The sequence below is a fragment of the Tetranychus urticae genome, chromosome 3 (genome assembly GCF_039701765.1).
Source record: "Tetranychus urticae isolate SD_2017Ah chromosome 3, NJAU_TeUrti_SD_1.0, whole genome shotgun sequence".
NCBI lineage: Eukaryota > Metazoa > Arthropoda > Arachnida > Trombidiformes > Tetranychidae > Tetranychus > Tetranychus urticae.
In genome coordinates, this window is record NC_142960.1 from 20,366,408 (window position 1) to 20,389,218 (window position 22,811).

At 31.7% G+C, this 22,811-nt stretch overlaps 2 protein-coding genes and 1 long non-coding RNA gene across 3 annotated transcripts; all 3 read left to right on the top strand.

The window, feature by feature from the left end:
* The first annotated feature begins 11,691 nt into the window (after nt 1–11,691).
* On the top strand, nt 11,692–13,075 carry LOC112539134 (uncharacterized). Its single transcript, XM_025161391.2, has 2 exons — nt 11,692–12,907; nt 12,971–13,075. Exons 1-2 carry the CDS (start codon nt 11,804–11,806, stop codon nt 13,073–13,075), a joined length of 1,209 nt encoding a protein of 402 aa, XP_025017159.2. The 5' UTR covers nt 11,692–11,803.
* A 58-nt stretch (nt 13,076–13,133) lies between these two features.
* Nucleotides 13,134–13,530, top strand: LOC149093583 (uncharacterized). The gene is made up of 2 exons (XR_016200283.1): nt 13,134–13,225; nt 13,283–13,530. It is a non-coding gene; the product is annotated as an uncharacterized LOC149093583 (long non-coding RNA).
* Nucleotides 13,531–17,938: 4,408 nt separating this feature from the next.
* Nucleotides 17,939–21,647, top strand: LOC112539137 (uncharacterized). Its single transcript, XM_089269372.1, has 5 exons — nt 17,939–19,081; nt 19,144–19,215; nt 19,304–19,393; nt 21,301–21,428; nt 21,635–21,647. The coding sequence occupies exons 1-5, from the start codon at nt 17,963–17,965 to the stop codon at nt 21,645–21,647; spliced, it is 1,422 nt and encodes a 473-aa protein (XP_089125498.1). The 5' UTR covers nt 17,939–17,962.
* Nucleotides 21,648–22,811: the final 1,164 nt, after the last annotated feature.

Here is a 22,811-nt window from a genome sequence, read left to right on the forward strand (position 1 = left end):
AAAGGTTTCCATAGTTTTCTGGTTAAAAATTGCTGCTAATTTAAAATCAACCGCGGTTTTGAAGATCGTAGGTTTATTAAAAAGGCAGCTTAATTAACTCACATTTTTATTTAATCAAGATTTCTTAGTAAACAACTAACTTACCGACGGATGTGCTACAATATTAAAACAGAAAGCTCTGAGCGAGAATTACATTCCAGAAAGATATTCTTGATTCAATCAATGAAATGATCGCAATTAGCTCTAATTGTTTTCAAAAAACACCAGACAAATCGTTTTTCATAGGAAGCTTCAATTTTGAAACTGCATTCATTATTGAATTATAAAATAATTATAACTAAAACTCGAGTTTTATTGAGTATTGATTTAAAATATAATATGATTTGCTTCATACCTAACCATGGTTGTTTTGATTGTTGGTGATGAAATTAGCCATTAGATTGTTTTTCTGGTAAAATATATCAACAATTTATTTTTTGATTTTCATCTGGATACACATTTTGAAAGTAGACACATTAATGGTGACTCAAGCAAATTAAATATTGATAAATACATGGAAAAACATTGCGTTTCTTAGATATGAGTAGTGAACACATTTATTTCATAATCCTTATGACGATTAAAAATTGAAAAGCAATAGTGAAATATTTAAGAATCAAATCGAAGAAACTTTAAGTTTCATTTTTTCATTTTCATTCAATGGAAAGCAAATGTTGACTGTGAATACAAAAAGTGTCAAGAAAATGATAGACTACTTTTTAAAGTATTTGAAGTATTACTTGAAGTTTTGGAAGCAAATTTTTTCTTATTTAACCACAATTCCTGATGCAGCTGAGTTTGACCGGAAAGTTAGCAATTTAGTGAGACGAACAGAAAGATTGGCGATTACCTTTCAAGCTGTCCGTAGAGGTTTGGATCAAACTAACATTCCCACTGTAAATGAATTTGGTTATCGTCGACTCAACGTGCTAGACTGGGTGATAGCAATCACTTCGGTGGTCAATGTGTTCAGATTTACTGTACTCATATTCAATACCAACGAAACTATTGCCATTTATCTCGGAGATTCATTTTTACACAGCAAAGATCGAGTTCTTTGTCTATCATTTTTTGCAATTGCCATGTCAATTGCGTTTACTTTTAGAGAATGGATATTACACCTCGAGGCTAAAGGCAAATTTGAAGTACTGTCGATATGGAAGGATAACCGAGATGGTTTCAACCTGGTCAACTTGCGTATGAATAATCGTAATATCAAAAGATTCAGATTCTGCGTTTATTTTCTCTCTGTTATGATCTATTATATGATGCTATTGATTCCAATTTTTATGTCATTTCTGTTTTTTACACCATTACTGATCAATCCATGGACATACGAGATTCCTGCACTTGCTTTTTTCGCTACGATCTGGCTATTGTTGGCCATCTTTGTTGGTACTTTCTTATTCAACTCCATTCTAGGATTTGCCTGGTTTATTTTGTGTGCGCTTGCATTTCATCTGTTCCGGTTGTTCGATCTACTCGATTCAGCAAAAAATTTGTTGAACAGAAGCATGTTTTACACTGAAAAGGATTTTCAATTATTCTGTTTACTGATCATCAGTCGTCTCAATAGCTTTGAGTTGGCTTCTCGCAAGTTACGATACGTCTTACTGTGTTATGCTTTTGTGTACTCATTAGTTGGCGATGGAAACATTTTCCTTGGGCTTATTGTTCGAGCTTACAATGACTTTTTTGCAGATTTACTCGCAATTATCGGTCTTTTCATTCTTTGTTTTCTTGGAATTTTTGGTTTTGTTTTTGGATATTTAATCACAGAGGTAATCAATAATCACGCGCATTTTATATATTTATTGTATTTATATATTTTTTTATTTCATTTTGATTTTGCCTGTATTTTCATTACAGCTTGACAAATTAACCATTAGACTGCACCGGCTAACCTTTAAGGGCAAATTTTCAGTGAAAATAATGAGCAAGGTAAAGTGTATTTTATTTATTGAGTTTTTATAAAATATGAATTTGAATTTATATGAATAGAAATGCTATTAACGAGCCGCAATATTGATGAGTTTGGCCTTTCTTCCAGGTCATGGAGATCATGGATCGAGTTGCTGGACCATACAATGGTGTCAAAATCGGAGACTTTTTTACTCTCGAGAAACGCTTTTTAATTTTAGTAAGATTTCATTCGAATATTGTTTTCTAAAAAACTAAATTTATTTTCTTTTATTGAATAGTTCATCATGGAAAATTTATCAATTTTGATGCTATTTACAGTAAACATTGGACCTCTGATTCAAACGTAAATATTGCTGATTGAACAATGAAAATCAATTTGATTCTAACTTTAACTGTTAAGCGGTTTTATAATACGCTAATGCCGTTGTCCCACTATAATAAATATTTTTCACATCAACTTGTATTTTTATTCAATCAATTGCTTGCCTATTAATTTACAGTAAAATCGCATGATTGGTCAAATAATGATCATTTTAGATGCTACCATTATCGAAGTATTGAGGCTCAAAGTTTTTAGACCAAAGGCCAATATCAAGAGAATTTAAAAGATGTTGATGATTGTTGATGTGAACCGAACATTTTCATCGACGAATAATAAGTCTGAAACATGTTAATAATTAAGTTCTGCGCGAAAATTACAATCAAAAAATATATAATTATCGATTTAGTCACGAACTGAATTTTCTTTGCAAAATTTGACGCTCCGATTGATATGACTAGTCGATAAAAGGGCTTATAACGCGGCTTAAATCTTTTTATTTCAGCCGTTTCAGCTCACGTCCAATAGTAAAGCGATTCACTTTAGCAGCATTAAGTTCATTGAGCCGATTGGCAATTTGTTCATTAGATAAAACTGAACAATTTTGAAAAACTCGATCGAGACGTCTCCTAGCGGCAGAATTCAAAAATAGAAAATTGTCCAGATCCAGGCCTTCTTTTGATTGATTGACCAGTTTTCAATCGTTTTTCCACCCGTTGCCGATTCTTGGACCAACATTAGGCAGATTCGCACAATCTTCTTTATTATTTGCAATATTTTCCAAACACTTACATGCTTATGTAATATTTTTTAACTTACCGACGGATACAACGGAAAGCTCTGAGCGAAAATTACGTACGAAAAGATATTCTTGATTTAATCAATGAAATGATCACGATAAGCTCTAATTGTTTATCAAAAAGATCAGACAATCCGCAAATCATTTTTCGAAGAAATCTTCAATTTCGAAACTACATTTATTATTAAATTATAAAATAATTATAACTAAAACTTGAGTTTTATTGTGTATTGATTTTTAATAAAATACGATTTTTTTCGTGCCTAACCATGGTTGTTTTGATTGTTGGTGATGAAATTAGCAATTAAGATTGATTTTTCTGGCAAAATATATCAACAATGTTTTTGATTTTTGCATCGACATTTTGAAAGTGAAAACTTTTATGGTGATTTGAGCAAATTAAGTATTGATAAATACATGGGAAAACATTGCGTTTCTTATCTATGAGTAGTGAGCACAGATACACAGTATTTCATAATGCTTATGAGAATTAATATTGGGAACAATAATAAAATATTCAAGATTAAAATCAAAGATGCTTCAAGTTTCATTTTGATCATCAAGCTTCAGTTTGATTCAATGGAAAGAAAATGTTGCCTGGAAATATAAAAAATGGCAAGAAAAAGCAAAGCTACATTTTAAAGTATTTGAAATACTTGAAGTTTTGGAAACAAATTTTTTCTTATTTAACCACAATTCCTGATTCAAAAGAGTTTGACCGAAAAGTTAGCGATTTTGTAAGACGAACAGAAAGATTGGCGATTACCTTTCAAGTTGTTCGTAGGGGCTTGGATCAAACTAACATTCCCACTGTAAATGCATTTGGTTATCGTCGACTCAACTTGCTAGACTGGATAATAGCAATCACTTCGGTGGCCAATTTTTTCAGATTTACTGTACTCGTATTCAATACCAACGAAACTATTGCTATTTATCTTGGGGATTCCTTTTATCACAGTAAAGATCGTGTTCTCATTCTATCATTGTTTGCATTTGCCGTTTCAATTATGTTTCCTTTTCGAGAATGGATATTACACCTCGAGGCTAAAGGTGAATTAGAAGTACTGTCGATATGGAAACATTGCCGAGATGGTTTCAACTTGGTTAATTTAAGTATGAACAGTCGTAACATCAAAAGATTCAGATTCAGCGCTTTTTGCATCTCTGTTCTGTTCTATAATTTGGTGATATCGGCTCCATTTTTTATTTCATTTCTGTTTCTCACACCATTACTGATCAACCCTTGGACATACAAGATTCCTGAACTTGCTATTTTCGCTACTATCTGGCTATTGTTGGCCATCTTTGTTGGTACTTTCTTATTGAGCTCGATCATAGGATTTTCCTGGTTCTTTTTGTGTGTGCTTGCATTTCATCTGTTTCGGTTTTTCGATCTACTCGATTTAGCGGAAATTTTGTTGAACAGAAACATGTTTTACACTGAAAAGGATATTAAATCATTCTGTTTACAAATCATCAGTCGTCTTAATAGCTTTGAGTTGGCTTCTCGCAAGTTACGATATATCTTTTTGTGTTACGCTCTTGTGTACTCGTTATTAGCCGATTCAGCCATTTTCCTTGGGCTTATTGTTCGAGCTTACAATGACTTTTTCGCAGATTTAATGGCAATTAACGGTCTTTACACTCTTGGTTCTCTTGCAATTTTTGGTTTTGTTTTCGGATATTTAATCACAGAGGTAACCAATAATCACTTATGATTTTTACTTAACACTTATTTTCATTAACAGCTTGACAAGTTAACCGTTAGACTACATCGGCTAACCTCTAAGGAAAAATTTTCCGTGAAAACAATGTCTAAGGTAAATTTTTTTATTTATGAACCATTTATTCTATTCGCTTAAAAGGTTTCTTGTTTAACTTGAACTGACGTGAGATATTTCAATTATATTGATGAGTTTAAACTTTCTTCCAGGTTATGGAGATTATGGATCGAGCTGCTGGACCTTACAATGGAGTCAAAATAGGAGACTTTTTTACTCTTGAGAAACGCGTTTTCATTTCAGTAAGATTTCATTCGAATATTGTTTTCTATTGAAACTAAATTTATTTTCTTTTAGTTCATCATGAAAATATATCAATTTTGATGCTATTTACGTGCACCATAGGACCCTTGAGTGTAACTTAAATCTTGCTGATTAAACAATAAAAATCAATTTTATTCTAACTAACTGTTGAGCGGTTACATAATATTTCATAATAAATATTTTTCACCTCAACTTGTATTTTTATTCAATCCATTGATTGCCTATTAATTTACAGTAAAATCGCATGATTAGTCAAATAATGATCATTTTAGATGCTACCATTATCGAATTATTGAAGGTCTAAGTTTTTAGACCAAAGAACAATATGAAGAGATTGATGAATTTAAAAAGGTGTTCGACTGTTGATGTTAACCGACCATTTTCATCGACGGATAATAAGTCTCAATAAATAAATAAGTTCTGCGCGAAAGTTACATTCGAATAATATATAACTATTGATTTAATCAACGAAATGAACGCAATTAGCTTTAATTGTTTTTCCAAAAAGATCAGGCAATCTATGATTTCATTTTCCTAGAAAGTTCAAACTGTCAAACTACACATTCATAATTAAATTATAAAGCCTCGAAAGAAAAGTTTGATTTAGTTACCATTAGCTTCACGCTATACCATCGTATCTAATGACAATCAGCAAATCAATATCAAACAATACCGTTGACATTTAACTGCTTGACCCTCGATTGGCATTGATTGTAAATTTTATCCCTCTTAAGGTACTGTTTAAGATTGATTTTCTGATTGTCATTAGATACAATGATATATGCGTGAAGCTAATGATAACCTTTCTAATAATATAATATAATAATTAAAACTGCAACTTGACAGATCGAAGATGAAACTATGTAACCTTTATATAATCGTGCATATGCTCAAAATTTCAGATTTCATAGATTGGCATTTTTTGGTATCTGAACAGTTTCACTTATCTTTGCTATTCCTTTTCACTCGATCCTAGGATTTGCCTTGTATTTCTTGTGTGTTCATCATTTTAAATTGCTTGATTTAAAGGGTGTATTGTTTAAGAGTGAAATTATGGGAGCAAAAAGAGTAACATTTTTTCACCTGATTGTGGTGATTATGATGATAAAGATGTTGATAAATATGATGCATTTTTCATTATTGTCCATTTTCGCCTTTATCTGCATCTTATCAACATATTTATCGCCATAACCAGCACAAACAGATAAGTAAATGTTACTCTTTTGCTCACATAAGGAGGATGTCAAAAGTTGCCTATTTTCAGAACACTTCGAGACGTATTTTTTCTAATGTATTTTTTTATGCTGATTTTGAAAATCTAAACCATTTTTAGACCATTCTAAACTAAAAAAGTCTTAACTACAACTAATAAAGTTTTTCCAATAAATGACTAGTTTTGCCCCTCTAAGGTTCAAACTGATTTCGGATATGAAATCAGCATTGCTTATTATATACCCTGAGGAAGTTTCATCGTGCGCCGCGATCTACAAGATCAACTAAAAAAGTCCAAACTACACTCAATACAGTTTTTCCAATAATTGACTAGTTTTGCGTACTTTTAGATAAAAAATAAGTTCATATATGAAATCAGCATTGCTTTTTTAGTATATAAACAATTTTTCATTATGAAATTCTGCTTTTTCCTCATCAAGTTTCATTATTTCTCTACTATGAATTTTCTTTGTTTTTTTCGTGAATATCTTACGAACGGTACCTCGGATCAAAAAATGGTTTAGATTTTTAAAATCAGCATAAAAAAATACATTAGATAAATTTATAAAAAATTGATTTGAGTTCAGGCAATTTTCCCTATTGAATTTGACATCCTCCTTTCACTCTTAAACAATACACCCTTTACTTTATTTGACTGAATCATAATGTAACAAACATCATGACATGTTATAATGATAATGATATTCAATCCTTTTCATAAATCATTGATCATCTCCACTGATTTAACTGCTACCAAGATATTGAGAAAAAACATGGAAAAATATCGCGTTTCTCAGCTATAGTGAGTAATATTTAATAATAATGTTGATAATTAAAGATCGAAATCAATAATGAAATATTTGAGAATCAAATCGAAGATGCTCATAGTTTTATTTTTCATTTTCATTCAATGGAAAGCAAATGTTGACTGTATTAAAATAAATAAAAAAAGTGTCAAGAAAATGTTGAACTACTTTTCAAAGTATTTGAAATACTTACAGTTTTGGAAGCATATTTATTCTTATTTAACCACAATTCCTGATTCAAATGAGTTTGACCGAAAAGTTAGCCATTTAGTAAGACGAATTGAAAGATTGACAATTAACTTTCAAGTTGTCCGCAAAGGTTTGCATCAAACTAACATTCCCACTGTGAATGCATTTGGTTATCGTCGACTCAACTTGCTAGACTGGATCATAGCAGTTGCTTCTTTAGCCGTTGTATTCAGATTTACTGTGCTCATATTCAATACCAACGAAACTATTGCCATTTATCTTGGTGACTTCTTTCTTCACGGCAAAGCTCGAGTTCTTTGTGAATCATATTTTGCCTTTGCCATTTCAATTGCGTTTACTTGCCGAGAATGGATATTACACCTCGAGGCAAAAGGTGAATTCGAAGTACTCTCGATATGGAAACATTGCCGAGATGGTTTCAACTTGGTTAATTTAAGTATGAACAATCGTAACATCAAAAGATTTAGATTCAGCATTTATTTTTTCTCTCTTATGTTTTATAATATGGTGATATTGGTTCCAATTGTTGTGTCAGTTCTTTTTATCACAACATTACTAACCAATCCTTGGACATACAAGATTCCTGAATTTGCTATTTTCGGTACTATCTGGTTATTGTTGACGATCTTTGTTAGTACAATCTTATTGAGCTCTGTGCTAGGATTTGCTTGGTTCATTTTGTGTGCGTTTTCATTTCATCTGTTTCGGTTGTTCGATTTACTCGATGCAGCGGAAACTCTGTTAAACCGAAGCATGTTTTACACTGAAAAGGATATTCAATCATTGTGTTTATTAATTATCCGTCGTCTTAATAGCTTTGAGTTGGCTTCTCGCAAGTTACGATATATTTTGCTGATTTATGTTTTAGTCTACTCGTTATTAGGTAATGGAGACATTTTCCTTGGGCTTATCGTTCGTGCTTACAATGGCTTTTTTGCAAATTTACTCGCAATGATCGGTATTTTTATTCTTACCGCTCCTGGAATTTTTGGTTTTGTTTTCGGATATCCAATCACAGAGGTAATCAATAATCACTTGCATTTTATTTTATATTGATTTTTTCTTGTATTTGCATTAAAAGATCGACAAGTTAACAGTGAGACTGCACCGGCTAACCTTTAAAGGCAATTTTTCAGTTGATACAATGTGCAAGGTAATTTATTCATTGAATTTTGAGAATATAAATATTATTTCAAGAGTTTTAATTTTACTTCAGGTTTTGGAGATCATGAATCGAGCTGCTGGACCATACAATGGCGTCAAAATAGGAGACTTTATTACTCTCGAGAAAACCTTCTTCATATTGGTAAGATGTGTTTTTAATGGGGATTGGTGCTGACTAAAGTACTAAATTTGTTTTCTTTTAGTTCATTTTGGAAAATATATCAACTTTGATGCTATTTACGGTAAACATTGGACCCATGAGTGCAACGTAAACCTCGCTGGTTGGTTGTGTTCATTTACTAAAGCTTTTTACCGATTTTAGTGTTAAAAATCTCTGATGTCGTTGTGCCACTTACATTTACATGTAAATGAATATTTTTCACCTAAACGTGTATTTTTTATTCAATCCATTGTTTGCCTATTACGATTTGTCAAAGAATGATCATAAAGTGATTAGTATTGGGCAAATAAATATTGATGTATACAAAGTTTCGAATTTCAAACTTACCATTTATCATGAATCACAATTGTATATACTAATTACAACTAAAACTCGGTAGATCGAAGATGTATCCTCCATATAATATTATACAGCTATCAGCTCAAGATTGTTAGAATTTTATTGAATATCGATTCATGTGTTGATTTTGCGTGTTAACTTTCTTATCGTGTTAATTGTTGGTAATGAGATTTACTGACTTTTATTGTTTTCTCAGGATAATGTAGCAAAAATTTCACAATTTTGTCTCAATTCAACCTATGAAAGTTTCACCACTTAATGGTGATTCAAGAAAATTCAATAATTCTAAGTTGACGGAAAATATTGCGTTTCTTAGCGATGTTGTAAGCCAGTTATTGCATAATGATTATGTAAATGTATTGTTTGAATGACAATTTGGTACAATAATTAAAAATTACACATGCGAAGTGAAAGTTGTGAAACAAATTGAATATATTTTAAGTTGCATCTTCATTCAATCAAAAGCAAATGATGGCTGTAAATGCAAAAAGTGTTTATAATACAGTGAACGTTCATCTGAAAAATTTGAAGCAAATCTTTTCTTATTTAGAACCAATTCCCGATTCAGATGAATTTGACTCAAAAGCTCGTGATTCAGTTAGACGAATAGAAAAATTGACAATCATCTTTCAAGCCGTTCGCAATGGTTTTGACCAAACTAACATTCCCATTGTAAACGCATTTGTTTATCGTCGATTCAAGTTTATTGACTGGATCATAGCAATCGTTTCACTGTCCAATTTGTTGAGATACACTTTACTCATCTTTAATACTAATGACAATCCATTCATCTTGGAGATTGTTTTTTTCGCAGTAAAGGTCGACTATCTTTGTTGGTATAATTTGGAATGGCCGTTTCAATAGCGTTTCCCTCCCGAGAATGAATATTATACCTTGTTGCCAAAGGCAAATTTCAAGTACTGTCGACATGGAAGGTTGACCGAGATGGCTTCAATATGGATAACTTTCGTTTGAATAACGACAACTGCAAAAGATTTAGATTCAGCTTTTATTTCGTTTCGCTTGTTTTTAGTGATGTGTTTATCGCGATTCCAATTTTTATATTTCTGTATTTTACAACATTAGTAGCAAATCTATACACATAAAAGATTCCAAAATTGACTTTTTTCGGCACTACTGTCGAGTACCCGGTTAAAGCAATTTTTTTGTGTCCCATTTAAAGCAATTTTCACAGTCGCCATCTATGATTTTTTGAAAATTTACATTGTTTTTATAATTTTATATAATCCTTTCATTACCAAAATCTTAAGCGCTGTCAGTTTCTGAAAGGCATTATCACTAGATGGAGACTGAGAAAAAAAGATTGCTTTAACCGGGTACTCGACAGTATCTGGATAGCTTCAGTTACCTTTATCACCTCTTTCTTTTTAAACTCCATGTTTGGATTTGGTTGGTATTTTTTGTGTATGCTCACATTGCATATCTTCAAGTTGTTTGATTTACTCCATTTGGCTGACTTTTTATTGAACAAAACTGATGGCACTGAAAAGGATATTCAATCATTTTGTTTATTAATTATTCGTCGTCTCAATAGCTTTGGTTTGGCTGCTACCAAGTTACGATATGTTTTTTTAATTTATTATATTTATGTGCATTTGCAGTGGGGGCTGATGTTTAAATGCAATTTTTTTGCCAATTCATGACCATTTTCATGGACGCCTAATAAGTCTGAAATTTGTTAATAATTTAGTTCTGCGTGAAAATTACATTGGAAAAATATATAATTATTGATTCAATCAACGAAATTATGGCAATTAGCTTTAATTGTTTTTCAAAAAATATCAGGCAATCCATGAATTCATTTTTCATAGAAAGTCTACTTAAGTCTATTTATTATTGCATTAAACAGCCTCGAAAGGGAAGTTTGACATAAAAAATTTACGCCAGGCTCTTTCTATTGAGAGGTTCTGAGTGTTAAGATGAAAAAGTAGAAAACCTAGCAGATTATTCTAAGCTAAATAAGTTCTGCGCGAAAATTACATTCGAAAAATATATAACTATTGATTTAATCAACGAAATGAACACAATTAGCTTTAATTGTTTTTCCAAAAAGATCAGGCAATCTATGAATTCATTTTTCCTAGAAAGTTCAAATTGTCAAACTACACATTCATTATTAAATTATAAAGCCTCGAAAGAAAATTTTGATTTAGTTACCATTAGCTTCACGCTATACCATCGTATCTAATGACAATCAGCAAATCAATATCAAAAAATACCGTTGACATTTAACTGCTTGACCCTCGATTGGCATTGATTGTAAATTTTATCACTCTTAAGGTACTGTTTAAGATTGATTTTCTGACTGTCATTAGATACGATGATATATGCGTGAAGCTAATGGTAACCTTTCGAGTCTTTATAATATAATAATTAAAACTGCAACTTGACAGATCGAAGATGAAACTATGTATCCTTTAAATAATCGTGCATTGACTTGAAATTTGCACAGTATCCTTGGACATGCAAGATTCAAATATTGGCATTTTTGGTATCTGTCAAGTTTCACTTATCTTAGCTATTACCTTTCTACTCGATCCTAGGATTCGCCTTGAATTTCTTGTGTGTTCATCAATTTAGATTGCTTGATATACTTTATTTGACTGAATCATAATGTAACAAACATCATGACACGTTATAATGATATTCAATCTTATCCATAAATCATTGATCATCTCCACTGATTTGACTGCTACCAAGTTTCATTTTGATCATCAAGCTTCAGTTTGATTCAATGGAAAGAAAATGACTGAAAATGAAAAAAGTGATAAGAAAAAGCAAAACTTTATTTTAAAGTATTTGACGTACTTGCAGTTTTGGAAGCAAGTTTTTTTGTATTTAACCACAATTACTGATTCAAATGAGTTTGACCAGAAAGTTAGCGGTTTAGTAAGACGAACAGAAAGATTGGCGATTACCTTTCAAGTTGTCCGTAAAGGTTTAAATCAAACTAACATTCCAACTGTAAATGAATCTGGTTATCGTCGATTTAACATGGTAGACTGGATCATAGCAGTTGCTTCTTTAGCTGTTGTATTTAGATTTACTGTACTGATATTCAACACCAACGAAACTATTGCCATTTATCTTGGTGATACCTTTCTTCACGGTAAAGATCGATTTCTTTGTGAATCATATTTTGCCTTTGCCATTTCAATTGCGTTTACTTGCCGAGAATGGATATTACACCTCGAGGCAAAAGGGGAATTCGAAGTACTCTCGATATGGAAACATTGCCGAGATGGTTTCAAAGCAGTTAATTTACGAATGAATAATCGTAATATCAAAAGATTTAGATCCAGCATTTATTTTTTCTCTGTTATTTTCTACAATATGCTGATATCGGTTCCGATTATTGTGTCGATTCTGTTTTTCACAGCATTACTGATCAATCCTTGGACATACAAGATTCCTGAATTTGCTATTTTCGGTACTATCTGGTTATTGTTGACGATCTTTGTTAGTACAATCTTGTTGAGCTCTGTCCTAGGATTTGCCTCGTTCATTTTGTGTGCGTTTGCATTTCATCTGTTTCAGTTGCTCGATTTACTCGATTCAGCTGAAATTTTGTTAAACAGAAGCATGTTATACACTGAAAAGCATATTCAATCATTTTGTTTACTGATCATCAGACGTCTCAATAGCTTTGAGTTGGCTTCTCGCAAGTTAAAATATGTCTTGTTGTGTTACACTTTTGTCTACTCGTTATTAGGTAATGGAGACATTTTCCTTGGGCTTATCGTGCGATCTTACAGTGACATTTTTGCAGATTTACTCGCAATCATCGGTACTTTTATTCTTATTGCCCCTGGAGTTTTTGGTCTTGTTTTCGGGTATTTAATCACAGAGGTAATCAACAATCATTTGCATTTTATTTCATATTTTGATTTTTGTTTGTATTTTCATTAACAGCTCGACAAGTTAACAGTAAGACTGCACCGGCTAACCTCTAAAGGCAATTTTTCAGTAAATACAATGAGCAAGGTAAAGCATTATTTATTCATTGAATTTCAATAAAATTGGCAGCGATTTTAGAATTGAAATGAAATTATTATACGAGTTTTAATTTTCCTTCAGGTTTTGGAGATCATGAATCGAGCTGCTGGACCATACAATGGCGTCAAAATTGGAGACTTTACTACTGTCGATAAAACCTTCTTCATATTGGTAAGACATATTTCAATGATTATTGATGTGCATTAAAATAAAAATTGTTTCTTTCAGTTCATCCTGGAAAATATATCAATTTTGATGCTATTCACGGTGAACATTAGACCCTTGAGTGCAACCTACCGGTAATGAAATTGTTCACTAAAACATTACCATTACCGGTAAATCTCGCCGGTTGGTTGTGTTCATTTACTAAAGCTTTTTCCGATTACAGTGTTAAAAATCTCTGATGTCGTTGTGCCACTAAAAAGAATATTTTCACTTCAAATTTTATTTTTATTCAATCCATTGTTTGCCTATTACGATTTGTCAAAGAATGATCATAAAGTGATTAGTATTGGGCAAATAAATATTGATGTATACAAATTATTGCGTTTCTTATCTATGAGTATTGAGCAGATTTATTCCGAAATGACTATGGTAATTAGAAACTGAAAATCAATAGGAGTTTCAATTTAAGAAACAAATTGAATAAACTTTAAATTTAATTTTCATCGTCACAAGACAAACGATTGCTGAAAATGTTAAAAGTTTTATCCGTAAACTATTTGTATTAATAAAAGACTTTTATGAAGAAAAAGTGAAGCAATTTTTTTTATTTTAAATCAATTCTTGATTCAAATGAGTTTGAATATGAGTATCTTTACTATTATTTACCTTCTTAACACGCTACTTGGATTGAGATGGATCATTTTGAGTGTGCTTACATTTCATCTCTTTAAATTGATTGATTTACTCCACTTGGCTGACTTACTTTTATCGAAAATTTTATCCAATCTATGGCTTGCCTACTACGATTTATCAAAGAATGAACATAATGTGATGAACAATTAGATTTTTTCACCTTGTAAGCCCCAAGAAGAGCTGGAAGAGCAAAGAGTCACCTGGAAGGTTTTTTTTCCACCCCACCAATTGGTAAATAGACAACCCAATCTGTTCAATTGGTAACAGTCTAGTTACACGAACAAAAGGCGTTACTACCAAGATTTTTAAATCAGTGACTAATCAAGACAATCTGTTTGAATTTAATATCATTGGAAGTAACATAATAAAATGTAAAAATTGAGAATAATTCAACAGAGAAAGATATTATTAATAAAGCTGATTCTGAAGTGGCTTGCTGGTCAATTTGTTTGTCCACTAATTCAACAATTGAATCTCAGTTGAACTATTATTTTTATGTAAAAATTATTAAAAACAATACATGAGCGTGTTTACTGTGATTGGTTTAAATCGTGTGTTAAATTAACGCTCCTCCTTTTGTCCGTGTAACTAGACTGTAACCGAAAAGTAGATTGGAGAAAGAAACCAAGGATTTGCATTAATCAACGAAATGATAGCTTTAATTGTTTTTGAAAAAAGACCAGAAATCAATCAAAATATGCATTTTTCATAGAAAGCTTCAATTTCGAAACTGCATTTATTATTAAATTATAAAATAATTATAACTGAAACTCGAGTTTTATTGAGTATTGATTTAAAATATAATATGATTTGCTTCGTACCTAACCACTGATCATGGTTGTTTTGATTGTTGGTGATGAAATTAGCCATTGGATTGTTTTTCTGGTAAAATATAGTAACAATTTATCTTTTGATTTTCATCTCGATCTAAAACTTGTGTTTTTTTATTGTTTTTAAGGCAAAAATTATATGAACAATTTTTGTCTCATTTTGAAAGTAAACACTTTAATGGTGATTCATGCACCTTGATTCTTCAGGCAAATTAAATATTGATAAATACATGGAAAACATTGCGTTTCTTATCTATGAGTAGTGAACACATTTATTTCATAACCCTTATGATGATTGCAAATTGAAAAGCAATAGTGAAATATTTAAGATTCAAATCGAAGATACTCTAACAAGGGAACCTCGTAAGTTTGCAACTTGTAAGTTTCATTTTACATTTTCATTTTAATTCAATGAAAACAAATGTTGAGTGTAATGCTAAAAGTGTCGAGAAAATGCTGAACTACTTTTTTAAATATTTGAAGTACTTGAAGTATTGGAAACAAATTTTTTCTTATTTAACTACAATTCCTGATTCGAATGAGTTTGACCAGAAAGTTAGCGATTTAGTGAGACGAACAGAAAGATTGGCAATTGCCTTTCAAGCAGTCCGTAGAGGTTTGAATCAAACTAACATTCCCACTGTAAATGAATTTGGTTATCGTCGACTTAACTTGCTAGACTGGATCATAGCAATAACTTCGGTGGCCACTATATTCAGATATACTGTACTCATATTCAATACCAACGAAACTATTGCCATTTATCTTGGTGACTCTTTTTTTCACAGCGAAGATCGAGCTCTCATTCTATCATTGTTTGCAATTTCCACTTCACTAGCGTTTGCTTTCAGAGAATGGATATTACACCTCGAGGCTAAAGGAAAATTTGAAGTACTATCGATATGGAAGGATAACCGAGATGGTTTCAACCTGGTCAACTTGCGTATGAATAATCGTAATATCAAAAGATTCAGATTCTGCATTTATTTTCTCTCTGTTATGATCTATTATATGATGCTATTGATTCCAATTTTTATGTCATTTCTGTTTTTCACACCATTACTGATCAATCCATGGACATACAAGATTCCTGCACTTGCTTTTTTCGCTACTGGCTGGCTATTGTTGGCCATCTTTGTTGGTGCTTTCTTATTCAACTCCATCCTAGGATTTGCCTGGTTGTTTTTGTCTGTACTTGCATTTCATCTGTTTCGGTTGTTCGATCTACTCGATTCAGCGGAAACTTTGTTAAACAGAAGCATGTTTTACACTGAAAAGGATTTCCAATTATTCTGTTTACTGATCATCAGTCGTCTCAATAGCTTTGAGTTGGCTTCTCGCAAGTTAAGATATATCTTCTCGTGTTATGTTTTTGTCTACTCGTTATTAGGTGATGTAGCCATTTTCCTTGGGCTTATTGTTCGAGCTTACAATGACTTTTTTGCCGATTTACTTGCAATCCTCGGTCTTTTCACTCTTGGTTTTCTTGGAATTTTTGGTTTTGTTTTCGGATATTTAATCACAGAGGTAACTAATAATAACTTGCATTAGATTTTATATTGGTTTTTGCTTGTATTTTATCAACAGCTCGACAGGTTAACCATTAGACTGCATCGGCTAACTTTTAAGGGAAAATTTTCAGTAAAAACAATGAGTAAGGTAAAGTATATTTTATTTATTGAGTTTTAATAAAATGCGATATTACATGAGGATAGAAATGCTATTAAAAGATTCACAATATTGATGACCTTTGACCTTTCTTCCAGGTTATGGAGATTATGGATCGAGTTGCTGGACCATACAATGGACTCAAAATAGGAGACTTTTTTACCCTTGAGAAACGCTTTTTCATTTTAGTAAGATTTGATCAAAATATTGTTTTCTATTAAAACTAAATTTATTTTCTTTTAGTTTATCATGGAAAATTTATCAATTTTGATGCTATTCACAGTAAACATTGGACCCATGAGTGTAACGTAAATATTGCTGATTGAACAATGAAAATCAATTTGATTCTAACTTTAACTGTTAAGCGGTTTTATAATACTCTAATGCCGTTGTCCCACTATAATAAATATTTTTCACATCAACTTGTATTTTTATTCAATCTATTGCTTGCCTATTAATTTACAGTAAAATCGCACGATTGGTCAAATAATGATCATTTCAGATGCTACCATTATCGAAGTATTGAGGCTCAAAGTTTTTAGACCAAAGGCCAATATCAAGAGATTGATGGATTTAAAAAAGTGTTCGATTGTTGATGTGAACCGACCATTTTCATCGACGAATAATAAGTCTGAAACATGTTAATAATTAAGTTCTGCGCGAAAATTACATGCGAAAAATATATAACTATTGATTGAATCAACGAAATGATCGCAATCAGCTTTAAATGTTTTTCCAAAAAGATCAGGCAATCCATGAATTTATTTTTCCTAGAAAGTTCAAATTCACATTCATTATTAAATTATGCAGCCTCGAAAGAAAAGTTTAACATAGTTACCATTAGGTACACGCATATACCATTCTCATGATACCTAATGACAATAAGCAAATCAATATCAAACAATATCGTTGTCATTCAACTGCTTGACCATCGATTGTCATTGATTGTAAATTTTATCACTCTTAAGATACTGTTTAAGATTGATTTTCTGACTGTCATTAGATACGATGATATATGCGTGAAGCTAATGATAACTGTAAATGTCAAACTTTCTTTCGAGGCTGTTTAATATAAAAATTACAAGTGAAACTTGACAGATCGAAGATGAAACTATGTATCCTTTATATTAATACCATACCATTAATTTATCCCAAAAAATCAAAATAATCGGAATAATTTATCTAAATTAATTAATTGTTTGAAATAAATACACTTCAAGAGTATCAAAACTTACTTGGTTACCTAATATAATCGTGCATTAGCTCAAAATTTTCACAGTATCCTTGGACATACAAGATTCAAAGATTGGCATTTTTTGGTATCTGAACAGTTTCGCTTATCTTTGCCATTACCTTCTTACTTATCTTTTTACTCGATCCTAGAATTTGGCTTATATTTCTTGTGTGTACATTTCATCATTATAAACAAAGACCATGACACGTTACACTGATAATGATATTCAATCCTTGTCATAAATCATTGACTATCTCCACTGATTTGGTTGCTACCAAGTTTCATTTTGATCATCAAGCTTCAGTTTGATTCAATGGAATGAAAATGTTGACTGTAAATGCAAAAAGTGGCATGAAAATGGAAAACTATATTTCAAAGTATTTGAATTACTTGCAGTTTTGGAAGCACATTTTTTCTTATTTAACCACGATTCCTGACACGAATGAGTTTGACCAGAAAGTTAGCGATTTAGTAAGACGAAGTGAAAGGTTGACGATTACCTATCAAGTAGTCCGTAGGGGTTTGGATCAAACTAACATTCCCACTGTGAATGAATTTGGATATCGTCGATTTAACATGGTAGACTGGATCATAGCAGTTGCTTCTTTAGCCGTTGTATCCAGATTTGCTGTGCTCACATTCAGTACGAACGAAACTATTGCCATCTATCTTGGTGACACCTTTCTTCACGGCAAAGATCGATTTCTTTGTGAATCATATCTTGCGATTGCCCTTTCACTTGCGTTTGGTTGCCGAGAATGGATATTACACCTCGAGGCTAAAGGGCAATTCGAAGTACTTGCGATATGGAAACATTGCCGAGATGGTTTCAAAGTAGTTAATTTACGTATGAACAGTCGTAATATCAAAAGATTTAGATTCTGCATTTATTTCTTCTCTATTATTTTCTACAATATGCTGATATCGGTTCCAATTATGCTGTCGATTCTGTTTGTCACAACCTTACTAACCAATCCTTGGACATACAAGATTCCTGAATTTGCTATTTTCGGTACCATCTGGCTATTGTTGACCATCTTTGTTAGTACTATCTTGTTGAGCTCTGTCCTAGGATTTGCCTGGTTCATTTTGTGTGCGTTTGCATTTCATCTGTTTCGTTTGCTCGATCTACTAGATTCATCGGAAACTTTGTTGAACAGAAGTTATAACATGTTATACACTGAAAAGGATATTCAATCATTTTGTTTACTGATCATCAGTCGTCTCAATAGCTTTGAGTTGGCTTCTCGCAAGTTAAGATATGTCTTGTTGTGTTATGTTTTTGTCTACTCGTTATTAGGTAATGGAGATATTTTCCTTGGGCTTATCGTTCGTGCTTACAATAACATTTTCGCAGATTCACTCGCAACCATCGGTACTTCTATTCTTATTGCTCCTGGAGTTTTTGGTGTTCTTTTTGGGTATTTAATCACAGAGGTAATCAATAATCATTTGCATTTCATTTTATATTGATTTTGTTTTTGTATTTTCATTAATAGCTCGACAAGTTAACAGTGAGACTGCACCGGCTAACATTTAAAGGCAATTTTTCAGTAAATACAATGAGCAAGGTAAAGCATTCATTGAATTTCAATAAAATTGGCAGCGATTTGTGAATAGAAATAAAATTATATCATAAGAGTTTTAATTTTCCTTCAGGTTTTGGAGATCATGGACCGAGTTGCTGGACCATACAATGGCGTCAAAATTGGAGACTTTACTACTGTCGATAAAACCTTCTTCATAATTGTAAGACGTTTTTTAATGATGATTGATGTGCATTAAAATAAAAATTTTTTCATTCTAGTTTATCCTGGAAAATATATCAATTTTGATGCTTTTCACGGTAAACATTAGACCCTTGAGTGTAACGTAAATCTTGCTGGTTGGTTATATTCATTTACTAAAACTGTTCAATTCAGTCTTTAATCAAAGTTTCCGAGTGAAAATCATCAAAAATCAAAACGGGTAATGTAATGTGTTAATCGAAAACAAAATAAAGTATTGCAATACCTTTGCTATTCTACGCGCTTAATTTGATTATTATCAATGAAATAATTTAGTATTGGGCAACTTTACCCTTGGAATATTGTTTTGATGATTACAAAGAAAAATATTGCGTTTCGTATCTATGAGCATTGAGCAGATTTATTCCGAAATGATTATGATAATTAAAAACTGAAAATCAATGGTAAAGCCCCAATAGAGCTAATCTAAAACTGGCTAAGGGCAAAACAGCAAGGTCCAAAACGGCTGAATACAATTTAAGCTATTTGAAAGTTTCATGTTTAAACTGATTAAATGATTTTAATTAAACTTACTAGCTTCATTTCAACATGAACTATTTCAAAATTTGACAAATGGCTACTTTTCAGTCTTTTATTAGTTTCATAGTGTTTAGTTATCAGCAAATTGTAACTCATCATATCCTCATACTCGTTCATAAAATCAAACAAAGGTGCAAATTTATTGTGTTTAAACAATATGTGCATAGAAAAAACGACAAATTAATTAAAGAAGTTACTGAAGATGCTTGCATGAAAACTGTCCAGGCAAAGTTACTCTAATCAACAATGCAATTTATGCAAAAACAGAACATAATCACGAGCCTGATACAGCAGATGTGATTCAACGAAAGCAACGAAGCAATGCAAACTCAACATTTTTGCAAATTAAAAGATACCTTTCAAGAGGCACACATAGAAGTTATCGACTTCATCTTCAATCTGTTGAATCTTCTCGTATTTTTGATTCTTGATTCATTAATTTGCAAGAATCTTCGTCATCCAAATTAATCATAGTTGAATCATGTTTACCTTTTTCGGAATCCTGACATTTCTATTGCAATCAGTCAATACGCTTGCACTTGTTTCATACACGAATCTTATAGATAATCGAATTAGATAATGATAGTTAACAGAAACAAGGAGCAAGTTAAAGCAACTTAGCTATGGAAATATTTTACGCGAATTGAAGCATCATATGGCAACATACCATGAAGCGCAAATTATGAAAATTTCTAATTTCACATTGCTGTTTTATGAGCATTAGATTCATTTAACTGTTACCTATTCTAGTCAATTATAATCATTAAATGAGAATCAAAATTCATATTTTTCACTCATGTACATGTCGCGAATTCATGCACATTGATCGCATTAGATTGCAGAAATTTCGAGCCCTAATTATAGCTACAAGAGTAGTTGATGCAGTAAGCCGCGAGAAAATAATTTCACTGGGAATGGAAACTTTTTTGTAACACATTTTTAGTAACTCATAGGTTACCATAGTTTTCTGGTTACACATGTTGAATTAACCGGTTTTTTAGCATCAAAGGTTTATCAGAAAGACAGTTTAACTTACTCACATTTTCTTTAGCTGGACTTTAAAGCTTAATAATATCAATTTATTCATTGTTATTTAGGGTGGATCCGGTTAAGCAAGGATCTTAATTAGAAATGAATTAATGTATATTAATGTATATTAAAAAACTTTAATCTGTATCAATAAAATGCTTAATCTAGATTTATTTTCGCGGCCTTTTCACAATTAACTCCATCTATTAAATTTAATTAAAGATTTTACATTTTTATTAAAAGCTTAATTAGCTATGAGGTCATTTTAGTTTGAATTTTGTCTAATTTTGTTCATTTTAGCTCCAAAATCCTGCTTCGGCAAATCAACCGGGCAAATTATCAAACTTTCTACGGGCTCAAAGAGCTTTACAAGTTTTTTATAAAAGGCACAGGAATTGGTCCAATAGAGATGGAACATCTGCCAACTGGTCTCAGCCAAAAATATGCTGAGTGGAAAAGATTTGTAGGCGATTATAAATCGGACAGAGGGTCCAAAGTTAGATTCGGCCGTTGATAGAGCGCTCATGCTTGTCATGATGCAGCTAAGAGATACAATGGAATTCCAGGTAATATAAATTAATATAATGATTAATGAAATATTCTTAATCTAACAATAATTTTTCTTATTTCATAGGCGACGATCCTAGAGATTTTTATAAAGATTTATTCATTTCAGTGAATTATGAATTCATATCATTGGGATTGCAGAATCCGTTTTCTGAGTTCAATTATATTGGACTCGAAATATCGTATAGCTGCTCTCAGGGTAAAACTGAAAATTCAATTATTGAAGAGAAACTCTCTTTCATTCAAGTGGCTCCTAGATATAAAAAGACAATCAGGAATCCATTCCCTCCAGAAAATTTTAGATTCAGCCATTATCACAAAAAATGTGAAATGCAAGAGTATGCTCAATGGTAAGATTCATGAATAGATGATAGGATTACAATGATCTAAAAGTTTATAACTTATGACAAACTTTTTCAGACAAAGTTTGTGATGCGTCTATCGAAGTCTCCAGCTATCGGATTATACGAGCACCGCAGCTCTTAGCTTTTATAATAAACGGCGGTATCCCTACTATTATAGTAGATGAAAATAATCTTACAATGCCTGAAAGATTAATAATGAATAGAGATGGCATGCTCGATGCCAGATGCTGCTGAATGTTTCCGCAATGAAAACAATGTCTAAGGTAAAGTATATTTTACTTATTGAATTTTAATAAAATGCGATATTAATTTATGTGGATAGAAATGCTATTAAAAGATTCACAATATTGATGAGTTTTGCCTTTCAGGTTATGGAGATCATGGATCGAGTTGCTGGACCATACAATGGTGTCAAAATAGGAGACTTTTTTACTCTCGAGAAACGCTTTTTCATTTTAGTAAGATTCCAATCGAATCTTGTTTTCTATTGAAACTAAATTTATTTTCTTTTAGTTTATTATGGAAAATTTATCAATTTTGATGCGATTTACGGTAAACATTGGACCCTTGAGTGTAACGTAAATCTTGCTGATTGAACAATAAAAATCAATTTGATTCTAACTTTAACTGTTAAGCGGTTTTATAATACTCTAATGCCGTTGTCCCACTATAATAAATATTTCTCATCTCAACTTGTATTTTTATTCATTCTATTGCTTGCCTATTAATTTACAGTGAATTTCATGATGGGACAAATAATGATCATTTTATAATAGATGCTACCATTATCGAAGTATTAAGGCTCAAAGTTTTTAGACCAAAGGCCAATATCAAGAGATGAATTGAAAAGATGTATGAGTGTTGATGTGTATAACCACT

Bases quoted from the DNA above. Each gene is read 5' to 3' on its own strand.
- LOC112539134 (XM_025161391.2), top strand. From the start codon at position 11,804: ATGACTGAAAATGAAAAAAGTGATAAGAAAAAGCAAAACTTTATTTTA. The intron at 12,908-12,970 runs GTAATCAACAAT...TTTCATTAACAG, and splicing joins TCGGGTATTTAATCACAGAG to CTCGACAAGTTAACAGTAAG.
- LOC112539137 (XM_089269372.1), top strand. From the start codon at position 17,963: ATGAAAATGTTGACTGTAAATGCAAAAAGTGGCATGAAAATGGAAAAC. The intron at 19,082-19,143 runs GTAATCAATAAT...TTTCATTAATAG, and splicing joins TTGGGTATTTAATCACAGAG to CTCGACAAGTTAACAGTGAG. The intron at 19,216-19,303 runs GTAAAGCATTCA...ATTTTCCTTCAG, and splicing joins CAGTAAATACAATGAGCAAG to GTTTTGGAGATCATGGACCG.